The sequence below is a fragment of the Taudactylus pleione genome, unplaced genomic scaffold (assembly GCF_031769625.1).
Source record: "Taudactylus pleione unplaced genomic scaffold, aTauple2 ptg000347l, whole genome shotgun sequence".
Lineage (NCBI taxonomy): Eukaryota > Metazoa > Chordata > Amphibia > Anura > Myobatrachidae > Taudactylus > Taudactylus pleione.
This window is the reverse complement of record NW_028284748.1, coordinates 542,379-562,949: the sequence shown is the minus strand read 5'-3', so window position 1 is coordinate 562,949 and position 20,571 is coordinate 542,379. Positions and strand designations below refer to the sequence as shown.

The following is a 20,571-nucleotide window of genomic DNA, read 5'->3' as shown; positions in this document are numbered from 1 at the left end:
AAATGCCCCCTCTTTCAAAGCAGTATGAAGTGCTTGAGAGCACTTCGTATTCTCAAGCCCATAATTGCACCTGTTCACACTGGGGCACCAACACCAACATTTGAAAGGAGCTAGTCCCCTCTTTCAAATGATGTTTCCCTTTAGCAGCTAAGGGGACACTTCACCTGCAATCACCATTGATCACAAAGAGCTATGGAAAAAAAAAATATTTTCCATAGATCAAGGGAGGGGCACCCTTGTTTGAAAGATGAGTCTCCTCTTTCATACGATGTGTCCCTTTTGTAGTTTTTGTCTGGTGATCATACACAAACAAAATTCCTTGCATGGGGAGAGAGTCCAAAGCTCCCCTATGTTGTATAAACTTGAAAACCTACCGCATTAAATGAGGTGATGATTTTTTATGTTTAAAAAAAACTGTAGGCCTTTTTGGGCTGTGATTATTATTCCTATACCGTTAGTGAGACAGCAAATAAAGATTTTCAAGTGTAATTTTTTTATTTTTTTTCATGAAAACCTATACGTACAATCCTGCTAGTTGCAATTTTGAATGGTAAATTAATGCTAAAGCAAGAACCACAAAGTATTTATTTGTGGTGTTTACAAAAAAAAAAAAATAAATAAAAAATAATCCGGTTTGCTTTCTTTACACTTAAATAAAATTTAACCAAAATTGCCAAAAAAGTTTTGATATTGAAATGTTGACATGTTAAAAAATACTATTAGACTTTTTACTCATTCTAAGTACAGGTCTTAAAAAAATATTTTTTGTGGATACTGTATAACAAAATCATTGATGTTGGAATGTGAAGAGTATGACTTACCTCAGCATAGGGGTGAAAAAACCCTCAGCAACCAAAAGGTTAAGCAGTAAATTGACTGTGTATAACCAAAGGAATGAAAGTGTAGTGTCTCATACATCCATCCATATGGTGAACCATGCAGGCTCACACTTAGACATGTTTTACATCACATTTTTGTGATCGCTTTTCTCTCTCCTGTCCTGCTATTGCCACTTGTTTATCTTTCATCCGATCTGGGGGACACTGGACCATGGGGTTGCTTGAGGGACCGAAGGAGCTGGTACTTAATTAGACTTAATTTTTTTTTTTTTTAAAGTTATACTAATTAAGACCACAGTTTGCAGATTGGGAGGAGCTACTCCCTTAAAGTACCCAGGGAACCTGGGCTGTTTCTGGGTACTTTAGATTTAGTTTTTCTTTTATTAACTTTTTTACTTTGTCTGCGATGTGTGCCCCACCCGTTGCACACATCGAGAGGTCCGGCGGCTGTGTTAATCAGCGCTACTGGGGATGTGAACTGCGTTCACTTCCGGCCTGCTATTGATTGAGCTATTTCACATTTGCCGGTTTTGGCCGGGCGACAAAAAGCAGCCCGGTTTTTAGCCAGCTGTGAAATATAGTAATGCAGGGAATCTGCTGGCTCCTTTCACACGGCACGGTCGCCGTGTTACAGCCGGAAATATCTACTGTGCATGACGGCTGCCGTGCCGTGGCTGTGCCGTCCCTGCACGCCAGTGGTGTAAAGGAAACAATGTTTCCTTTCTCACACACTGGCTTCTGCCGGCCGGCCTTGTGCAGCAGCTGCTGCTGTGCATGTCCAATTGGTTTATAAAAAAAAATAAAAAATACATACAAAGCGGCTCAAAGCTGCTGCTTGTGAAAGGCACACCGTGCCTGGAAAAACCCGGGTTGCTACCGCCCGATTCATGCCTGGCTGGTCAAAACCGGCAGGTGTGAAACTGGCCATTGGGCTTCCGTTCCGGAGCACGCCTGAACCCGCAGCCGGCCGGCACTACTGCCCTTCTAGAGGGTAGCAGTTTGCCGCGCTGGCTGAGCATGGCTTCCATCTTGCGTTATTGGTCGGCTGCTCCCCTCTTCACAAGATGAGGAGCGCACGTGGCATCGGACACACTGGAGGAAGGGAAGCAGACAGGCTGCTACACTGAGTGTTTTCCCTTATTATGGGAAGTTCACTTGTGTCTGTGCCCGCAGCAGTGAGAGACAGCGCCAGGGGAGGAGCTGGCTGCACACCCCGACTCCCCCTTGTGGTACCAGCAACCTTCCCTGCCTGGAAAAGGTTTGCCAGGAAATAGTACAATAATGGTTTCTGCCTCTTCAGGAAGGTTAAGTATGATGGCTGGTTTTGTGTTTAGAATGTTTGTTACCCAGTTGCATTACTGTGAAATTTACATGTTTAAGCTGTTTGAGCTTTTCTCCCTCCCCCCCCCCCCCCCCTCCACATAACCTGACTCTGGGCTTCTAGCCAACAGGGATCAAGTTACAATTTACACTGACTGTGGTCGGCTTTAGTCACCTGTTTGTGGGATTTGCAGCTGTCTGTGTACAAGCTCCACTTTCCCCCTATGATGGCTATGTAGAGTTTGTGGTTTTTCCCAGTATTTACATGAGAGAGCCCAGGTGCGATACTGGTCACCTTACTTTGTTCCTGCCGAGATCCAACCCATGGAGGTTTAGGTTCCCCTGTTACAGTACGAGGGTTATCGGGGGGTAGCGCTGCAGAATATGTGCGCTATATAAATATTTATATATATACAGTCTCTCCTGCATGGTCTCCTTATGGGTGGTTCATCAGGGTCTACCCTACTGGTCTGTAGCTCGGACAGTCTGTGTTCTGTCTGTATAGAGGACATGGAAGCTAGAGACTGACGCAGGAAATCATGGTACTGTTTGGTTTACTGTGATTCGGGTGACTCTGTATCCTTTTAAAGATTTTGTACATATGACAGATATCATAATAGAGGGTATATCTGGCTGTCTCAATTTCCCCTCTGCAGTAAGCTATTGCTGAGGCTCAGCCTACAGTCATACAGTTGCACAGGGTCCTAGGTTTGGTTCCCTGACCGCTGTCGGTGACATTGGGATGATAGAGCCGGATAAAATTGCCTAGTTCAAATACATTAGATCCAGTATGGCACTGTACCGAGGGGTTTCTATTGTGGGTCATCACCAGTGTTTAGGTGTCTTTGCATAATGTGCGCACACACCCTGCATTCTCTGGGTTATGAGCCTGCTATAAAAAAAAAATCTATTTTATGGAGTTCCTCTAAACTACCTGGTTGTTCATCTGGTTCACCTGCTGGAACAACAGCACAGCTCTTCTCTATGTTGAAGGCTGGTTTCCAATCCTGACAGAGATATAGCTTTTAGTCAGTCCATCTGGTGAGATTTGCGTGCAATTTCACAGCTTCAGGACTTGTCCTGTGTAACACCGTACGGTGTTGCTTTCGACTACACTGTGTTCGCTAGAGTGCACTTTGTGTAGACAGCCTAGCCCAAGTCAGTGTTCCTGCGTGGTAAGGGTCTGTCCCCTGACTTGGGTCAGGGCTCTGCATGTTACTGACCGGTTGTAGTTTTCAGTTACTGTGGTCTCTTACTCTGTTATGAGTTGTTTCTGAGTGTCTGTTTGCTTTTCTTTTGCAGCAGGCGACCAGTTGCGGAAGTATTACCAGTGTGTGAACTGCTGCAGCCTAACGCATAACCTGTCGTCAGGTTCCAGGGTATCCTGGTTAGCACTCTGGGCTCTGAATCCAGCAATCTGAGTTGAGATCTAGGTGGACCCTTATTTTACAGGTACAGGTTGAATACAAGGAGTAGTGACAAAGCCATTGGGCAGGCCTGTTCGCCAGGTGACCGCAATAGACAGTACTCGCGGGGACTTTGTCCGGCAGGGCTGGGTTACTCTCAACCATGCTTCCTTGGCTGTTTTTTTTTTTTTTTTTTTCTCTCATGGTGTCAGTAGGTGTGCCCTACTGTTCAGACAGTCTTTAGTCTATTTCTTAAATTCAGGCGGGATGTCTGAGGTTTCAAGTCCTGACTTTGGGCGTACCAACATCGTCTGATATGTTTGTTTTTTTTTTTAGTGGAGGTTTCACAACCGCTATTCGTAGTCCCGGCATGGTGTGGCCTTGCTGGGTCTTCAGTGTACTGCCGAGTGGTGTCTGTCCACAAGGGCCATTCAATGTTAACTCATCACACTTTTTGTTAAAATTTTACCTCACCAGTTCAGATTTTGTTCAAATTTGGTATATGGAGAGTATATATGTAGTCTAAGAAAAATAAAAAATTGTATTTAAATCTCTTATGCCGTTTCCAAAATGTGTAAAGTTTTCAAAAATCTGTCAAACTCACAACCAGCATATTTTCAAATAGCCATGGCAGCTCTCCTAATTTAAGCTATAGAGGTGGTGTCATTCATATGATATACAATAGGCTTTGTGAGGAAAACCTTTCAGGAAATAGTTTATACTAATGTTAAATTTTTTTGGGAGGATAACGGGTTCATAGTTAAAAATAATCTTAAACCGGATTAGGCACTACATTTGAGAAAATCAGGCCCTACTTTTAAATCCAATTATATGATGGAACAACTAAAATTAGCCCAACACTCAATATTTGAATTAAATGTAAATTCTCTTCATTACTTTTTGTCAATATCTACATGTGAGAAAATATAATATAGATATATTATATTCTCACATGTAGAGATTGTCAAAGTAATTAAGAGAATTTACAAAAAGTCAAATATTGTAGGCCAAATTAAAAAAAATTCCTATATGACTTTATTAACTAAAAACAATGAATAATGCTTGCAAGAAAATAAAAAATAATCTTCTATAATGTTAATGCATTGTTTATGAATCATGCTCATGAATCATTGTTCTCCTGAATCAATGGTCAGGAATCATGCTCAGTATTGCAGGGCAGTTTGTAGCATGTCTGGGTGCAGTGTCAAAACTTGTCAAGAACTTGCACAGTCAGACTATATTGAGTCTGAAACATTTTTGAATTCTCATTTCAGCCAGTCAGTAACTATTCAGGGAACACAAAAGTATCTTGATTTAATAAGCTGCACGAGCTGTATCCAATTTCTAATTGCCTATAAAGCACCTACCACTTTGCCTTGAAGGGCTGTACTTATTGCAAAGAGAACTATTTTTATTAAATTTTTTGATTAGCGGTGGAAGTGTTAATAGGTGTAGTTGGAAATACATGCTTCAGAATATGTTAATAGGAGCCGACATCACATCATGATTTAATCTACAGAGATTGTCTTATTGAAAGCTGGAAGGAAACATACAAAAACATATAGGGAAGATATTTATGGAAATCAGGCAGTCTGTCCAAAAACATATCAAGATTCTCTGGATATCCAGCCACATTTATCTGTTGTAGCACTAGCTCACAGGAGCATGAAGTTACTTTGTATCAAAGTTTAACACAAGGCTACTTATGACCTACGTTTCTCTGTATTATCTGTAATAAGGAGCACAGTGTTCAGGTATACCAATAATTGGGGTACATTCATGTCCAATTATTGGTTTATTGTTTGTGTTTTATGTATTTTTTGAATGTTATTTATTATTTCTCTTTTATTGTCTAGATTATTGTTTTTATGTGCTAGTATTGGCTAATGTTTAATTTTTATACATCTCATTGCTAGGTAATTATCCTTAGTCCATTTTTTAAACTCATATCATTCTTTATTGTGCTTACTGGAGTGTAGGCGCTGAGTTTTTGTTTTTTTCTATAATTATATACCTTGGCAATCACCAGCCTCTATAATAGGGTAATTACCAATCCCCAAAAAGGAACCAAATAAATATAGAAAATAGAGGCGCTGATTGTCCAAACAAATTTATTTAAAACACAATTTTTAGATTGCAGCTATTAAAATATCATTGGCCATATAATCCACATAAAATTACAAACTTTATATGGTTACATAGATAATACACATTTTATATTTAGAGTATAACACTAAGCCCAGTATATCATTTAATTTCTGTTCATAGAACAGTTTAACAACACTATTAAAAACCTGATATTACTCATCAAACAGGTTCAGCTCTATATATGGCACTAGTGTTTTTTGAACTGTATAATATAACTATATTGCTGACTATCACTTAGAAAATAGGCAGTTTAATCTCTACCTAGTATTACAATTTGATGAAAAAGTATACTGGCAGATATGTATTTAATAGTAAAACTAAAAACACTAGTGCCATATATAGAGCTGAATCTGTTTGAGTGATAACATTGTTGACTGACTCATATAATTAAACTAATGACGTTTTTCCTCACAGAGCCTATTGTGTTGTATATCATAGGGCAAAAACACAGTAAAATGACACCACTCCCCCCTCTGTAGCTTAATTAGGAGAGCTGCTATAGTGATTTGAAAAAATGCTGGTTGTGCGTTTTTGAAGACTATACATAGCCATATTTTGGAAACTGCATGATATATTTAAATATTTTGTATTTTTCTTAACTACATACACTGGTGGCCAAAATTGCGGACACATTTTGAAATTTGCAAGACCTCAGCATACACGCTTGTAATAAAAAAGTTACATGTATCTATTGAGCATGTTATGAGCAATCCTAAACTTATACACTCTGATACAGTATGGCCACTCTGTAACTGAAATAATAAAATGTATCGATGGAATGAGATGTACAAGGATGATATCTAAATAAAACAAATATTAAAATAGACCGGCAATGTCTGATACCGTGTGCGCTACATATAAAAACATAAACGGTAAGATGTTTAAAGCTCTTTTAGTGGAGTGTTTGCCAGTTGGGAGTCCCGTATATCAGATGAATGAAAAGGATCCGGAGCACCGGTGGACTTACCCTATCTTTCCCTGACGGTAGCAAGAGCGGCAGTAGACAAGCGGCTAGCAGAATGAAATGTGAACTGCTGCACGCTGTGCGCCTCCTGCTTGTGCTTGTCCGGGATATGCTTTCTCCTTGGCTTCTTGTAACACGCCGAAAAACGGGAGTCTTCTACCTCGTGTGCTCGAGCTTCCTCTGTCGAATGACGTCAGTCCGGGGTCCCGCTTACACCAACACGTTTCGTCACATCAGTGACTTTTTCAAGGTGTCTGTAGTGCTGTATTCGCCTTGTTATATCCTCAAGGAAATGTTCTGATTGGTTCCTTGCTCACTTCCATAGTTGGAAGCTAGAATCCATGAATAAGGTTGTTAAATGATTGGTGGTTAAAAGAGATATTCTTTATTAATATTTAGATGTAGATAAAATATATAGCACAATGTTTTTGAATAAAATAAAATATTTATCTACATCTAAATATTAATAAAGAATATCTCTTTTAACCACCAATCATTTAACAACCTTATTCATGGATTCTAGCTTCCAACTATGGAAGTGAGCAAGGAACCAATCAACATTTCCTTGAGGATATAACAAGGCGAATACAGCACTACAGACACCTTGAAAAAGTCACTGATGTGAAGAAACGCGTTGGTGTAAGCGGGACCCCGGAGGTAGAAGACTCCCGTTTTTCGGCGTGTTACATGAAGCCAAGGAGAAAGCATATCCCGGACAAGCACAAGCAGGAGGCGCACAGCGTGCAGCAGTTCACATTTCATTCTGCTAGCCGCTTGTCTACTGCCGCTCTTGCTACCGTCAGGGAAAGATTGAAAAGGATCCGGAGCACCGGTGGACTTACCCTTTCATCTGATATACGGGACTCCCAACTGGCAAACACTCCACTAAAAGAGCTTTAAACATCTTACCGTTTATGTTTTTATATGTAGCGCACACGGTATCAGACATTGCCGGTCTATTTTAATATTTGTTTTATTTAGATATCATCCTTGTACATCTCATTCCATCGATACAGTATGGCCACTCGGTAACTGAAATAATAAAATGTATCAGTTTAGGATTGCTCATAACATGCTCAATAGATGCATGTAACTTTTTTTATTACAAGTGCGTCTATACTGAGGTCTTGTAACGTTGGTTATCAGTTTTTTCTGATTTAACTTAATAGACAGCTGCTTATACATTTATTAAGAGCGCACGATTTTCTCTTATCACATTTTGAAATTTGAATGTTTATCAATTTCGAATGCTTATATAAACTGTTTCACTTCACGCAGTGCAATGATTCATATATCAAATGAAAGGAAATTTAATGCTGAATTCAACACAATAAACAGAGGTCAAATATTTGCATTACAAGGGAAGTTATGCCATGAAAACAACACTTAGGACAGTAACATCATAATTACACAGGGATTTTCACCCCATCAGTATTTCGTTAATATCCTTTATTTTTTATTTTTCAAGACAACACCACAATCCTGGATCAAGTCACTGTGCTGCGAAGTGGAAATGGTCTTTCATATGCAGCAATTGCGAGAGAAATTGGTGGGAATGTGACAACATCAGGAGTACGAAAGTTTTGTTTACGCTATCAGGAAACACAATCTATACAAAACAAAGAAGGAAAAGGCCGGAAAAAGTGCACAACAGCTATTGATGATAGGAGAATAAAACGAATTTGCCTCAGGGACAGATGGATGTCATCTGCGGCCATTAGCAGTAAACTGAGTGCAACTGGTGTTAGTCTTCTACGTTCCGTTCTTGCACTGACAAACGGAGGTTGGCCTAAAAGGTAGGATTCCCCGAAAAAAGCCATTGCTGAATAAAAAGCAGCAGCAGAAACTAATACAGTGGGCAAAAGAACACATTGCATGGACAGAAGGTCAGTGGAAACAAGTGTTAAGGAGTGACGAAACTAAGATATCGATATTTGGTAGTGATGGGAGAAAATGAGACGTCGCCTCGGGGAAGAGGTACATCCAGACTGCATTCAAGCGACAACAAAGCATCCTACAAGTGTTATGATCTGGGCATGTATGACCGCAGATGGCACACTGAACAGCAGAAGTACATTGACACCATCCTACAACCAAAACTTCTACCTTCTATCAGGGATCTTTTTCCAGATAATGCCCCATTTTTTTTCCAGCAGGATTCAGCTCCCTGCCACACTGCACGGACATGCAAAAAGGGGTTCACGGAGAATGACATACAGGTGCTGGGATGGCCAGGAAACAGCCAAGACCTGAACCCCATAGAACCTTTGTGGTTCTGTTTGAAAAAACTGGTACATCTGAGGCATCCATCCAATTAAACACAATTAATTGAGGCTATAATTGTCTCATGGCACCACATAAAGAAGGAAGAGCTCCAAACATTGGTTGGCTCAATGACACATCGCTGTGCTGCTGTCTTGAAAAATGATACCCAACGAAATACTGATAGGACAGTAACATCATAAGTACACAGGGATTTTCACCCTAAGTGTTCTTTTCACTGCATTAACTTCCCTTGTAATGCAAATATTTGACCTGTTTATTGTGTTGAATTCAGCATTAAATTTCCTTTCATTTGATATATGAATCATTGCACTGCGTGAAGTGAAACAGTTTATATAAGCATTCGAAGTTGAAAAACATAAAAATTTCAAAATGTGTCAGCAATTTTGGCCACCACTGTATATACTCAGTGGCGGCTCCAGAGATGGGGCTGTAGCACAGTCCAAAATTCAAATAGCCACACCAACTGCCATTTCAAACGCTGCCAAACACAGATGCCTGGACTCACTGGCAGTTGGTGTGATTCCCCTATTTGAATTTTGCACTGCGCTGCAGCCCCATCTCTGGAGCCGCCACTGCTCTTCATATATCAAATTATAACAAAATCTGAGCTGGTGAGGTAAAATCAGAGTGTTGATTTGACACGGAATGACCCACAATAGACCCGGTTGTCTCAGGCACCTGGGTTCCAGTGCCCTGCCGTTGGTGCAATTTATTTTCTAACAGGTCAAGCTTTTTATTCTTCAGTGTTAATTTAGCAGATTCTGCTTCTCCCGCTGTGATGGTCCCCTAAATGGAGAGAGTATCTGTATCCCAGCCTGAACTTTGAGTCACAGGCTTGTGTCTATCCATTTCCCAGTGGCCCTGAGACTGTCTTAGTCTGTAGCACCTGCACTGGTCCTGCTACAGTGTCCTGCACTGTGGTGGCAGCTGCCCTTGACAGGCAAGGGTTCCCTTTTTTTATGATGGTCGGTCGCCCTTTCGCCTTGTCTGCATCCAGGGGATGTATCTGGAAGGTCTTCTGTTATCGTCGTTAGGTGACCATTATCATTGGGGTATGGATGTTTTACATCAGTCTCCCACACCCAGGTACCTTTTTGGTATGTTTTTTTTTTTTTTTTCAGAGCTTTCCTCCTTGTCGTATTGGGCTACGTTCCATTCCCTTGGAGTGTTTTTCCGCAGGGTTGGCATCATCTTTGAGTCAGACCTAGCCGTGCTTACAGGGGGGTGGAAGTACTAGTAGGGAATTAAGTATGTTCAATACAACACCCTAGCGCTCCTGGAGAAGCAACCTAGGTAAAGCACTTGGGTCACCTTAAAACCCAGAAATTGAATACAATATAAACAGTAATGTGCAACACCCAATGGCGCTAGACCGTGATGATAAGAAATAAAAAAAAAGTTACTTCTCTCGTAGATCTCAATTTCAATAATATTTTCATATATATGGAAAAAGAAAAAAACAAATCATAGCATAATACTGTATTAGTAAAATCTAGAATTTATTTAGCTAATAGCCAAACGATAATAGCCAACCATACATAAGTTGGCATATATACTGGTCTGGGCGCAGTGTTGATCACACGTGGGTTTACGCCTAGGCAAGGCCGGTATACTGCAGCCTTGACGACAAATCAGGACGCAGTCTTTTTCTTCCGTGAAGCTGATTTATGCTTGTTTCTTTCCGCTGGGAGTAGTCCTTTGGTGTCTTGTATCCTCGTTTTCCTGCCGGGACGGCTCCCTGCTGAACTTACAGGGGCTGTTTTTCAATTCTGTGAGTCTACCTCTATGTGAGCTGTGGCTTTTCTGTGGCAGCCACTCTACCAGTGATGGTTAGGTCATCTGTTTAGACTCCAGAAAGCAAGAAAAACATGGTGAACCTGTTGGTAGTCTAAGAATGCTAGTTTTGGTTGGAAAGTCTTACATGCTGAGCGTAACTTCCCCTAGGGGCGGCTTTTGAACGTCACCATGGTCCAGTGTCACCCAGATCGGATGAAAGAGAAAATTGGATTTTTGTACTTACGTTGAATCCTTTTCTCTGAATACATCTGGGAGACACTGCGTTCCCACCCTTATGCTCAGTTCTTTGCTCAGGAGTGGGTTGTGGTTGATCTGTAAGTTTCACTAGGTGATTCACCCTTGGTTTAGGGCTACTTTTGAAGTTGTACTGAAGACCATGGGTTGCAGAGAGGAGGAACTACTCCCTTAGTTATACTAGTCTAAGTACCAGCTCCTTTGGTCTCTCAAGCGACCCCATGGTCCAGTATCCCCAGATGAATTTTTTTACTTGCGTTGAATCCTTTTCTCTGAATCCAGTTTTTTTTTTTTTTTTTTAACCATAAGATGCATACAAATTTTACACACTTTCATACATTTATACACACCATATATATAAATCCATGCTTCTCCAATACTACTGTGCGGAGTCACCAGAGGCTCAAAGTAATGCTATAGTTTTAACTGATTATGAGCAAAGATTAGGGCAAATTGGTCCTGCTTTTCAGTACAGGTTGAGTCTCCCATATCCAAATATTCCGAAATACAGATTTTTTTTGTAACATGACTGAGATAGTTAAACCTTTTGATTTTTGATGGTTCAATGTACACAAACTTTGTTTAAGGCACAAAATTATTGAAAATATTGTATATAATGAACTTCAGGCTATGTGTATAAGAGTATAGAAAACAAACTTCATGTATGTAAACAAAATTTGTTTGAGACACAAAATTATTGAAAATATTGTATACAAATTACCTGCAGGCTGTGTATAAGGTGTGTATAATATACATAGTGCATTCTGTGTTTACATTTGGGTCCTAATTCCAAGACATTTCATTATGGTATGCAAATATTCCAAAATACGGAATATTCCGATATTCAAAATACCCCTGTTCCCAAACATTTTGGATATGGGAGACTCAACCTGTAATAGTCTGGCCATAAACATCACTGCTGCCCATGATTCGGTGTGATGCTGACTGGCAACCTATAACAAATATTTAAATAATTTTCCACTAGTCTGTCGTCAGCCTGCCAATAAACAGTACATGTAAATATGATCTTCAATATTTTTTCCTCGCAGCTGTCTTTCGATTGTACCTGGAAAATGCTGAAAGACCAATTTAGTGCATTTGGTAAGAATGATCATTTTTCTGCTAATATTATATTTGTCTGTTCGGTTTAAGACTATTTGTAAAGAGAATATGCCACTTTTATTGTCTATAAATGCCTGGTATTCTACATGACAGCCTATCACATTCTTATTAGCAACATATACTATACACCATATGTTTCCTTATCATATGCCTGTACTTTGCATTAATATGGGTGGTGCATACTTATGTACCAGATTGACCAATTAAAACAAAAGAAAAAGGGGTTACATTTAGTGATGCACTAAATTTTGTACATCAGTTATAACAATTTTATCTTTATTACGGTCTAAAATGAAATCAACTTCCCAAAGTCCTATTTTATTTTTATTTTATATTCATTTTGTATATTTGGAAAGTGCCTAAAAATTGTATTATATTAAAAATAAAATTTTTGACATTTATTCTTTCTTTTTACATCTTGACTTTTATGCTAAATTGCAGTGCAGTTCTAAGCAATACCCCCTCATTTCTGTATAGGAACTAGCCCTCTATTACTTCCCACAAACTCTACATTCCATACTGTATGTATTATATACATTATAGGTAATGTTTGCTGCTTTGGTGGAAAGGACTGTGGGGGCGATTCACTTGGGAGGGTGCAAGCAAAAATGTGTGAGAAACCCGTGGTTAGGGCGCCCTAACCAGGACTTTAGACTGGTTTAGCAGTTTTACACTTTTAACCCTGTCTAATAGGGGGTGAAGAAGCCGATAATTAATGAACTACTAGAACAATTGAATTGCAAAACTGGGCACTCATTAATTATTACCGCTGATGATTGAATTGCCCCCTGTGTGTCTTGTGTGATCAAATCTATAAATAAGATGGCCATTTTGCATTAAGAAGTATTAGATTGTAGTATTCGCTGCACTATATAATTGTTGAAACCAGGTCCCCTAACCAGGATTTATCTCCCCTCTTTGGTCCTGTACCATATAGAATGTGTGAAAACATGCATGTAAACGTGTTAAACACACATAATACCAACTGGTCTGTAAAAATCTGTTCCCTACCTACCAACCATATTGTAACCTAGGGGTAGGCAATATGGCACTCCAGCTGTTGTGGAACTACACATCTCTGCATGTCCTGCCACAGTTTCCTTTTTAGGGCAAGCGAAAACTGGCAGGGCATGCTGGGATGTGTGGTTTAACAGTTGCTGGAGTGCCACAGGTTGTCTGTCTGGTCTAAACTACTGCTTGAGGTGTATGAACACTTTGTGCAGCTGCTCTGAGCTCATAAGCCTAATTTAATTGTTAACTTTTTCATAAAACATTCCAATTTACAATTAAGGGGTCAGAACATTGTGGTGACAGGTTATCCATGAAGACCCTGAAAGACACATGTGCCATAATCTGGTGGCCACTGGTGGTGCATTGTCATGCTGAAAGAGCCAGCTCCCGTCTGTGTGAATGCATGACATGAGCAGGTGCAAAAGATCTGTAAGGATGGTAGTGTAACGCCCGCTGGTCATTGATATCTACAGATGTATCACGGGTCCTAATGCACTGCTGCCCTGGACTGTCCCTTTGTTGGCATGCAAAGTCAATTGCTTTGTGGGGTTTTCTCCACACAAGTAATCGTCCATCTGCCCAAAACATTTGGAACCTCAGGCTACGTTTCCAGTCATCTTGCGTCCAGTGGCGGTCTTCCAGAACCCAGGCGATGCACAGTGCCTTGTGCTGAGGTGTCAGGAATGGGACTCGAGTAGGTCATTGGTTCCTGTATAATCTATAGAAGGGAACATTGCACTGTTTGAAACACTAATGCTACTTGTGGCCCCATCATTAAATTGTGCTATTATCCACAGCAATGTAGTATGCCGGTCAGATGTTACAATGTCCAAAATCGTGCAAAGTTTTTTGTTGTCGCACGCTGGATATCTTACCTGATGTGTAGTCGCACTACACCTGTAAAATTGTTGCACTTAAAAAATAAAATAAAAAAAATTGGAAATATCTCTGGCACCTACTATTAAGTCTTGTGCAAAGTCGCTTAAATCGTGATATGCTGCAATCTTCACTGCGAATTATATGACAAATGATTGCAGAGGTATCTGCCTATATATAGTACTACAATTGCAGAAGATTCCATTTAATGTGGAGGTGTGGTGGCATACTGGGAGTGGCTCTGTTTTTTTTTTTCCCTGGCACATGGGTGTATATTTTGTTGCCCACCACTGCATTTTATAGTTGCACTTACCATTGTCTTGCTGTTTTTTTAAAGCAATTATAATATGAAACACTAACTTCTGGCGCTACTAATTATTGGAGTGGCAAAACCCAATATCTCTTATGCCATGGTGTTGTGCAAATTATTATATAAATAATAATCACTAAAGCTGCAGTCTCCTAATGTGAGCTTGTGAGTGCTCACCTAAAATGTGAAATAAAACTAAAATAAAAGGGAACTTAAAACTGTGCTAATTATATAAGCTTGTCAGACAGCAGATATTTCACCAGGCATGACACAGATATATATCATTAAAACATTTATTCACAGACCATTAAAAAAAAGTAAATAAATAATTCACTTGCTTGTATCCTTAAAAAGATATATATCCAGTTTTGGTATTTTTGCATATATACACTGTAATCCGGTCCAACATAGAGGAGCCTGTATTGCCAGCTGACAATTCGGATATTCACCCAATTGTGTGTCCGTGTCCTCCTTGTACTGTGCCAAATTAACCCTAGTGACCGGAATCTCATGTACCGTCGTTGCGGATGGACCCGTCACTGTTAGTGGCCACCACATATTTATTCAGGATTGTATTATTACTCACACAATAAGGAGCCCTTCTGATGCACAATTAGCTGGTAAAGTACTGGTAATGGGACTTTGATATTTGCATACATTGTATATTCACTGTGTAGGAACTAATTATTATAACAATATTTATAAAAGGACAGTGGACCTGATTAGAGTATATATTCAGAAATACCAAAACCGTTTGGAGATATAGATTTTATATATATATATATATATATATATATATATATATATATATATATATATATAAATTTATTTTATTTTTATAAATTTATTTTATTTTTTTGTAAGGATATATGCAAGTGAATTTATTGGCTTTTTTGAATTGTCTATGAAATAATGTTTTAATGATGTATGTCTGTCACGACTGATGAAGCATCTACCATCTCCCCATCTTGTATAATTCTTTTATTAACTGTCTTTCTTTTGAGACTATTTTGAGGGCTCTAAACAATTATGTAAGATATACAGTACATTAAGGTCATTCCATACCAAATCATCTCAAAAAATTAAGTTTTTGACCCGTCCATCTCAATTTTTGTAAAATTTGGTAGGATGGTAGACGGCATAAAGTAACTTTCATATGTAAAATTTTAGTTCTCAATGATACACAGTGTTCATGCTACATGGTTTCAAACATGACGACAAATTTAAAATGTATGCTTGCAAGGTCAACTAAAACAAATCATAACTTTGCTTCTAATTGTGGTAGAACTTTCATGTTGGTCTTGTTTTGAAGCAAAGGGACCAGAGTTTTCATAGTTTTATATTTAAATATTGTTTTTTTTACATTTCAAGGTCACTTGAAGTGACGTTTGACTTTGAATATCTGAAAAAAAAAGTTTAATTTTTTTGTACATAAATACAATCTTTTGTATAACATACTTTATGTACAAAAAAATAATTATTTTTTTTAGATATTCAAGGTCAAAGGTCACTTCATGTGACCTTGAAATGTAAAAGACAATATTTAAATATAAAACTATGAAAACTCTGGTCCCTTAGAAATTTCATGTGGGTCTTGTTTTGAAGCTACCACAATTAGAAAACAAAGTTATGATTTGTTTTAGTTGACCTTGCAAGCATACGTTTTAAATGTGTCGTCATGTTTGAAACCCTGTAGCATGAACACTGTGTATCACTGAGAACTAAAATTTTACATATGAAAGTTACTTTATGCCGTCTATCAGTCTCAGATTTTCATGAAAATCTGGTAGGATGTCTGGAAGCTGTGATGATTTGGCATGGAATTACCCCTTATGAAAAATGTAATCTGAAGGAGGATTGTTCTTCGTAACTACATCATTCTGAACAATGTTGGTGGTGATTTAAATTTATTATTTTTTCCAGGGCTTGTGGTGTTTGCAGATATTAAGATGGAGAACGGAAAGTCCAAGGGCTGTGGCGTAGTGAAGTTTGATAGTCCAGAAGCTGCTCAGCGTGCCTGCCATATTATGAATGGGGCAAAATTTGGAACGAGAGAGATTGATGTCCGAATGGACAGAAATGCTTAGGCTCTGTTAGACTCTGCCACACCATACTTGTTAACTTTTTGTTTTTATTTCTTTCACTTCCTATTGTTGGATGTAGGAACTTGAGCTGTAGCGGCAGAAATTGTGCCCCTGCCACTTATTTTAATTACATTTTTGCAGGTAATGGGATGCATTTTACTGTGACAGAATGTGCACATAATTTTGTAGTTGTAACTTTTTGGACATCTTTAAGGGAACAAAGTGTATGCAGTAATAAAGCTGTGGGAGCTGCAAGACTGGTCTTGTACAATGTTTTATGTTCAGGTGGTGAATACACCTACAATTTAAATTTGGGCTAAATAAATCCTTATCATAAAATAACATTAGATTAGCTTGCTATTATTGCTGTTTTGTGTTCAGTAATGTATATTAATGTAGCAACATACTGTGTACTCCTTTTTTGGTGGTAATGTAGTTTTACAGAAACAGAGTTACATTTTGGAGTAGGTGCTACTTTATTTATACCTTTTGTGTTTGCACTGCCAGGTGGGATAATAACAGACAAGATAGTATTTGTAGTGTTCATTCTAGCACCCTGCATCTGTCACAACCCGTGCCGTTACGCTTTCCTTCCTGGGGGGTGTGTCTGCTTCTAGCACACTGTGGTCTGTATCTCAGTAGTTTGTTGCATCAGCTGAGTGTGCTAGAAGCACCAGAGCAGAGAGCGACAGTCCAGGCAGAAAAGAGGACCTGCATGAGTTGTGACAGATGCAGGGTGCTAGAATGAACACTAATTTGTGTGAAAATTATCTGCTGGTGACTAGATAATGACATTCACAATAACCTGTACCTAATGGTAAAGTGATTCTAGTTGCTCTATAACCTGCCTGAATGAAATGGTTGAGACATTGAATTTCCAAAAAGTAGCGGTGAAAATTGGCATTACACATTGAGGTAGATTTACTAAGGCTTCTAAAACAGATGACTGCTGGTGTTACCCATATCAATCAATCAGAGATTAGCTATCATTTCTCCATTTCATTATAAAAAAAAAATAGACAATCTGGTTGCTATGGGCATCACCTCCAATTGTCTGTTTTAGAAGCATTAGTAAGTACGTAGTCTCGTTAATAGTTGCATATTTATTGGTAGTAAATGTAATCTCAATATAACATTAAGCACTTAGAATTTATTCTTAATCTGCAAATAACCACAGAGTTTGAGCAATTTTCTATGTTTCTGATCATTTAAATGTACCATATATATTCATCTCCTTGCCAATAATTAAGAGGATAAAATAGGGTAACACTAGTAATCAAATAAATGCCTGCAGAATGATCTCACTGGTTTTAGTTCCGTGCACCAAGCACCACCTTTAATTATGGAAATTATGCTCCTGAGGAAGTCCATAGATTGGAGGAACTTAAATAAGCAGATAATCAATTCATTATCAGCTGAAATAAAATGTATCTGCATTATCTAAATATATATACACGTGAATTTTAAAATGGACATGAGGTTGTGTGTATAGATTTGATTTATTCCCGAATGAAGCAGAAAAATAAGTTCTTCAGAAAATTACCCTCTATAATGGAAGACATTCTAAAAACAAAAATTATCTGGGCTATTTGTAATGATTATTCTAGTAAACACTGGTAAACCACATTTATATATTTATATATATATATATATATATTTATTTATTTTTTTCCTGGGGTATTTTTCTTTAACTTAGGCATTCTTCTGTAAATGGCTAATTTTAATTAAATTAATATAAGTCTTTCTCATTTCTGAGTCAAAAACATAAAGTTAGGTGGTGGTCCAGAATACTAATTCCAATAGCAGTATTGAAGAAAGCAGCATCTTATGAATATGATCAGAGATGTAGTTAGTATAAAACAGATCTGGAATATAGTATAGGGAGCATAATCTGAAGTTTAGTTGTCTGCTAGTTCTCAGATTCAGTAATATCAAAAATCAGATAAAATATATGAACATATACAAATATGAAATAAGATCTGACACAGTGGGTCCTGCTCGAAGCATGTCTACAATTTGACTAAACACACAATGATGAGTTGTTTGGATCATACGGGTAAGACAGTCGTCCCTATAGGGCCTAATCTGTGCAGAATGCAAACTCCAAAAAGTGTAGTGTCTACTTCAGGGTCCATAGGGGGTCCACAGGGTTGACCTTGGGGTATAGCTGGATCTGGATCCACAGGCACCATGCAGTTAAAGCTTTCCTGCTCCCAGGATGCACTTGGGTCCGTCCTCTATACCCCGACCACAGGCACCTCCGCTTTAGCTGGTGCCCGGCCGGAGTCGGGTCACCCTGGAGCAGTGGGGCTGCATAAGCAGCCCATAAGCTTTATTTTAATTTTTTAAAGAAGATATTTTATTTTTTACTATCTTCAGAGCGGCAGCATAAGACTGTCCATCTGGACGTCCATGCTGCCGCTCCAACAAGCCCCGCTGGCGCTGCGACGCCGGTACTGATCCGGGGATCGCAGCGGGACCCCGGAGTCAGTGCTAGCGTGGCTCCGGGACCTCCCACAGACTGCTGCCGGACGCAAGGGGCCAGGTAAGCCGCGTGCAGCGCTGCGCGCGGGCGAAGTGTAAATGCAGTCTTTATGCCGCCGGTCTCTGGGGACAGACCGGCGGCGGGCTTCCCCTGTAAAGGAATACCCCGCGTGACCGCTGGACCAACAGGGTGTAAGGCCGGCAGGGAACGGCGTCCCTGGGGTTCCATTACTAGCAGGGGAGGCAGCCTTCCCTGCTTGAGCGGCTCCTCCCCTCAGCCCAGCGCGCCTTCTCTCAAGCGTGCTGGCGTCGCTGGGCTGGGCTCTCTCGGCCACTCCTCCTCAGAGTTCTCCGGCGGCCATCTTCCCAGGCAGCAACGCAGAGCTCCCAGGCAGGCTTCCAGTGGACCGGTCCCCCTGCGTACCTCTCCCCTGATCAGGACAGTGTTCGCAGCGCTATAGCCCTCCCAGACACTGAATCTGGAAGGTTGATTGCATGGTATGTGACTATTGCTAGTGCTGCTGAGAAGTATACTCACTGCACCTTCAGCTACAGTCTGTGCTTTTTCTACTTACTGTCAGCTTTTTACCTATCCCTTTCCTTCTCCTACGGCTCGCAGGTGCGTGGGGGAGGGGTGTTCTTTCTGTGTACCTCACTTTTATAGATCAACGTATTTGTGAGGTCCGTCACATACAGCGGTGTGCTACTCAGTACCAGATTGTGGGCTGTTTGTGTTGCATACTTGGGAGTGTGTTGGTGTTATACGCCTTACCTCGTTTCGGTGATGCACGTTTATTGCAAAAAGTTTGTGTCATGTCTGATGAGGAGAATGAGCGCTCCGAGGCTCCTGTGTTGTTTTCCTGCCGTCGCTGTTCGGCAGGGGTCGACGGGGTGGATTTGTCTCAGGACGGTCTGTGCGTGCGGTGCCAGCTGGTGCCTTGTCCCTCTAATCCCCCGGTGGCGCAGGATCCTCCGTGGTCGATGTTTACGCCGCTGCTGGCGTCGATCGCGGCCCGGCTTGCGGTCCCGACTGCGGCCCCTACTAGGGCGTTGCCCCAGCCTACCAAACCATGTTCCCCAGGTATGACGCGTCTGGTGCAGTCTCCGCCCGGGTCTCAGACTGTGGGTCCTTATGCGGGTTTGCCTGTATTTGTGCAATCTCCCACGGTGCCGCAGCAGTCCATGGTGCTGTTTCAGGGGTATTCTCCAACGGTGCCCCCTCCCTGGGTGGATGTCCTCTCCAGCTCTGTTCAGAGCCTGGCGGCTTCGTCATCGGCCTTTCAATCTATGTTGCACAGTGATTTGCCCCCACGGACGTCCAAGCAACCCGTTTCGGCTTCACTGGCGGCTCAGTTTACAGACACGGATGTGTCTTCGGATGACGGGGAGATCCATGAAGACTCAGCCTCCACCTCCTGGGCCCCGGCATCCGAGTCAAAGTCCTCCATTAATGTGCCGGCATTGGTTAGGGCGGTGCGGGCCATCCTTCATATTGAGGAGGATGTGCAGGTCAAAGTACCCTAACTTTAAAAAGGCCAAGGTGACTTCGACGGTTTTTCCCCTGTCAGAACAGTTAACGGATCATATGGCAGGGGCCTGGCAGTTGCCCAGCAAGAGATTCCAACCGCAGAAACGGTTGGGTTCAACTATCCGTTTCCTGAGGCTCATTGCAGGAAGTGGGAAACTCCGC

The 20,571-nt window shown here is 40.5% G+C and overlaps 1 protein-coding gene across 1 annotated transcript in view; it reads left to right on the top strand.

Annotated features, from left to right (window-relative positions):
- The window catches only part of LOC148508739 (heterogeneous nuclear ribonucleoprotein M-like), a 105,388-nt gene extending 88,644 nt beyond the window's left edge, over window positions 1–16,744 (top strand). Inside the window, exons 12-13 of the mRNA XM_088444078.1 lie at window positions 12,044–12,095; window positions 16,237–16,744. Of these exons, the coding sequence (XP_088300204.1) occupies window positions 12,044–12,095; window positions 16,237–16,400 (216 nt within the window). The 3' untranslated portion in view covers window positions 16,401–16,744. The remainder of the gene's footprint in view (window positions 1–12,043; window positions 12,096–16,236) is intronic.
- Window positions 16,745–20,571: the final 3,827 nt, after the last annotated feature.